Below are 3,689 nucleotides of genomic sequence, written 5' to 3'. Positions count from 1 at the left end.
TGACTAGTTTAATATTATCAGACTTTGTTATTGCAACCATTCTTGTTGCACCCGCTATGTTAGTTGTATTTTCACAATTTCTGTATGGTATGTGGTGCGTTCCAATGTCAATATCCATGATCCAATGGCGGGTTCGGCACCACGCCCCAAATGCATGATGTTTGCGCTCCTGCTGAAGCTCCCTGTGCATGGGGTGGGTTGCAAGTGGGGAGGGTGGGCCATGAATGTCATTGTTCTAGCAGAACTTTTCATTGCCACAATGAAAATCTTTCACCAGTGTCCATGAAAGAAGTTTTTTCTTTGGAAAAATGCCTTTTCCCCCTTGATTCCAATGTTTACCACAATGTCTTTTTACTAATTATTCACATCAGGTAGCATTTGAGCTCGGGATCAAAATCCCTTTTTCGGTAAATCGCTGATTACCCACCCAATTGCTTTTCCAGGACATTGTAGCACCCCTCCCCCCTAGTTGATATGCTTGGGTATTAGACGTCCACCGAAGTTTCCAAATCACATACCAGGGATTTTATTGAAATTTGATCCATAATGGGAAACTTTCGTCAATGACCAAAATAAACTTTTTTTATTAGTTATTTTACTTTACTTTTTTTCTCCCAACCCCAATGTTTATCACAAACTTTTTTAGTATTTTTTCTGCACCAATGAGCATTTGAACGTATTGGAGGCGAGTGTCATTGTTTTAGCAGATTTTTTTTCTGCCACCAATGAAAATCTTTCACCAATGTCCATAAAAGAAGTCTTTTAATTTGGAAAAATGTGTTTCCCCCTCGATTCCAATGTTTACCACCATGTTTTTTTACTAATTATTCACATCAGGGAGCATTTGAGCTCGGGATCGAAATTCCTATCCCGGTAAATTCTCCGTCGTTGGTTCTCTCCTGCGGTGGAGCATACGATCCATGTTGAGGTTGCTCAATTTGTCTTTGGCTGTGCCGCGTCTCGGCGGTCATCTATCGTCCTACTGGATTTGCCACATGGAAAGACCTCCTCGAGTTTTACTGCTTTCAAGTGTGTTGCTAAGCCGGATGGTCCCATCTTCTTTTTTGGCATCTATAGTGTTAGGGGCAATTACCCCGAAATATCCGATTATCCACCCAATTGCTTTACCAGGACATTGTAGCATCCCCCCCCCCTAGTTGATATGTTTGGCTATTAGACGTCCACCAAAGTTTCCAAATCACAACCTAGGAATTTTCTTGAATGTTTTGCCCATAATGGTAAAATTTCGACCATGACCAAAATAAACTATTTTATTATTTATTTTACTTTACTATTATTCTCCCAATTCCCATGTTTATCACAAACTTACTTTTCTACCCCAATGAGCATTCGAGCCTGGGAATTGGAGGCGAGTGTCATTGTTTTATTAAAAACAAAAATTGCCACCAATGAAATTCCTTCATCAGTGTCCATAAAGCAGCTTTTTAAATTGGAAAATTGCTCTATTTCCCCTTTGATACCGATGTTGTACTATAATTTTTTTACTAATTATTCTCAATAGGGAGCATTTGAGCTCGGCATCGAAACCCCTTTTCCGGTAAATCATCCGCCGCTGGTTCTACGTTGAGGTTGCTCAATTTGTCTTGATTTTTTGCCCATAATGGGAAACCTTCGTCAATGACCAAAATAAACTATTTTATTATTTATTTTACTTTACCTTTTTCTCCCAATTTACATGTTTATCACAAAGTTTTCAGTAATTTTCTTCAGCAATTGATGAGCATATTGGAAGCCGCAACACCTTTTAAGGTAAATGTTTTTGGTTTTCAATTCCATGTTTGCCTCCATCACAGCGATGCAATGTTCCCTTCGAGTGTTCTGAACAAAACACGTGATGTTCCCTTCGCAATACACTTCCACTAAAATAACCACCTAAATATAACTTGTACCAATGGAAATTATTTGTGAGGAAAACTTATAGGTGTAGAAACGTGTTGCACTTGTTGACATCCTATATACCAGAAGTGTTGCGCCATGGTCACCGATTTTGCTTCACTTGTCCATCCATCTAAAAAATGTTACAAATGGTCATAACACACTTCCACCGCCCTTTGCATGGCCAAACATCCTGTCCCATATACTGTCCAAGATAAGATAAGTATGTTTTTGTTTTGAAAATCTCTAGTTTTTCCATAGATTTGACTGATCAACTCACATGCATTTGCATGAAAGACACCCTTTGGCATAACCCTAGGCAATTCAAATACCTGATAATATAATTTTAAGGCATCATATGGATGTCAAAGACATTACACACCAGTAGTTCAAGCGATAAGTTGAGAATGCGGCAGGCAAGGTAAGCCTCAAATATTACAAACGGGGAGTTCTTAAACTAGTGCTCAGCAGGAACAATTACTACTAATATGTCTGGTCTTTAATACAAGCTTGCATAAATGGGGGATAGATGTGCTTCCGCAGGTTGCACTGAAGACAAATCAGCCACACTGGTCGAGCAACCTTAGTCAGGAAAGCTCACTCTTTCCAGGCAGGCCGATGTGCAAACATGTTCGCACCAATTTTATTCAAGTCCAGATTTCAACTCGGGACGATCAGCCGGTCAGCATAAAGCCAGGCTTCTCGCCAACGTTTCCCCTTGTCGCCATCATGTCATAAAACATCCTTTTGCGCAGAACGACCAGGCCATCCTATTAGTTGCCGCATCGAAACAAGACAAGACAAATCAGGGGGAAATGTTGTTGTGAAATCAAGATGGAAGATAAAACAAACAATCTGCAAACGGAGGCATACGTCATCGATGTCTTCTATAAGGTGTTCTCCAGTGAAGAACTTGGCATAGTGGAAGATGTAAATTCCGGACTCCTCTCTGAAACCATGGCAAAATTACAGGAAAGAAGGGTTGTTGATCTACCAACATGTCTTGCATCGAACAATAGAACAGAGGAGTATGCACTCACATAGAGCAAGGGACATGCATCCCCTGGTTGTACTCAATGTCCCATTCAGCCCTGTTGATAGTGAACCCATCTGCCAGCGTTTGGCCAACCAGCTTGAGTCCTTCGAGCAGCAGCTCTGCATTTTGAGCATGGAGCCTAGCCAACATGTCTATATCCTGGAGATTATGAACTGGGTCAAGTACTATCAGTACTTTTCGCTGCCTATCGAACGTGTACAGGCACCACGCCCTTGAATCTTCCAGCAACACAGGTGCCATTATCTATAAAACAACAAACAACGAAACCAAGTAGTGAATTAGTGAGAAATAGCGGCCAACCTAGTATGACTTGATTTACAAGCACAGAACAACAAACATGAGAAAGTAGATTGCAGGCGCTCACCAGGCGGCACATCTTGACAGAGTATGCCAGTTTCTCTGGCAGGAACATACTAACGGCAGTTTCCATATCATACTCTCCTGGAGTCGTGAGGAATTGAACCTGAAGACAATAGCAACATGCACAGAAATTCTTTTAGGAGTAGCCTAGTATAAGAACAGCAACAAGTTTATTGTTTGATGAAACTAACCGCAAAGTTAGCCAGTGTCAAACAGCGCCACACAGGCTGCCCTGTTCCTTGCATCATATCAACTTCCTTCTCGTTAAACATCCTAACGCCAGCGTCTAATGTGTAGTAAGTCATGGTTCCATTTTCGCGGAAACTCTGCACCATCTTTGTACCATCAATAAATAGTTCCCACGGCACGTTATGCA

At 41.1% G+C, this 3,689-nt stretch overlaps 1 protein-coding gene across 1 annotated transcript; it reads right to left on the bottom strand.

The window, feature by feature from the left end:
• Positions 1-2,297: 2,297 nt before the first annotated feature.
• LOC123110191 (uncharacterized) lies at positions 2,298-3,689 on the bottom strand. The gene is made up of 4 exons (XM_044530693.1): positions 3,505-3,689; positions 3,318-3,416; positions 2,770-3,196; positions 2,298-2,666 (listed from the first exon to the last, which is right to left on the bottom strand). Exons 1-3 carry the CDS (start codon positions 3,646-3,648, stop codon positions 2,933-2,935), a joined length of 507 nt encoding a protein of 168 aa, XP_044386628.1. The 5' UTR covers positions 3,649-3,689; the 3' UTR covers positions 2,298-2,666; positions 2,770-2,932.

Source organism: Triticum aestivum, chromosome 1A (genome assembly GCF_018294505.1).
Source record: "Triticum aestivum cultivar Chinese Spring chromosome 1A, IWGSC CS RefSeq v2.1, whole genome shotgun sequence".
Lineage (NCBI taxonomy): Eukaryota > Viridiplantae > Streptophyta > Magnoliopsida > Poales > Poaceae > Triticum > Triticum aestivum.
The sequence above is the reverse complement of the archived record's forward strand: the minus strand, read 5'-3'. Positions and strand labels throughout refer to the sequence as shown.

Coding starts and splice junctions, on each gene's coding strand:
- LOC123110191 (XM_044530693.1), bottom strand. CDS start 3,648: ATGGTGCAGAGTTTCCGCGAAAATGGAACCATGACTTACTACACATTA. Junction 3,417..3,504: donor TGACACTGGCTAACTTTGCG/GTTAGTTTCATC, acceptor TATTGTCTTCAG/GTTCAATTCCTCACGACTCC. Junction 3,197..3,317: donor CTGTCAAGATGTGCCGCCTG/GTGAGCGCCTGC, acceptor GTTGTTTTATAG/ATAATGGCACCTGTGTTGCT.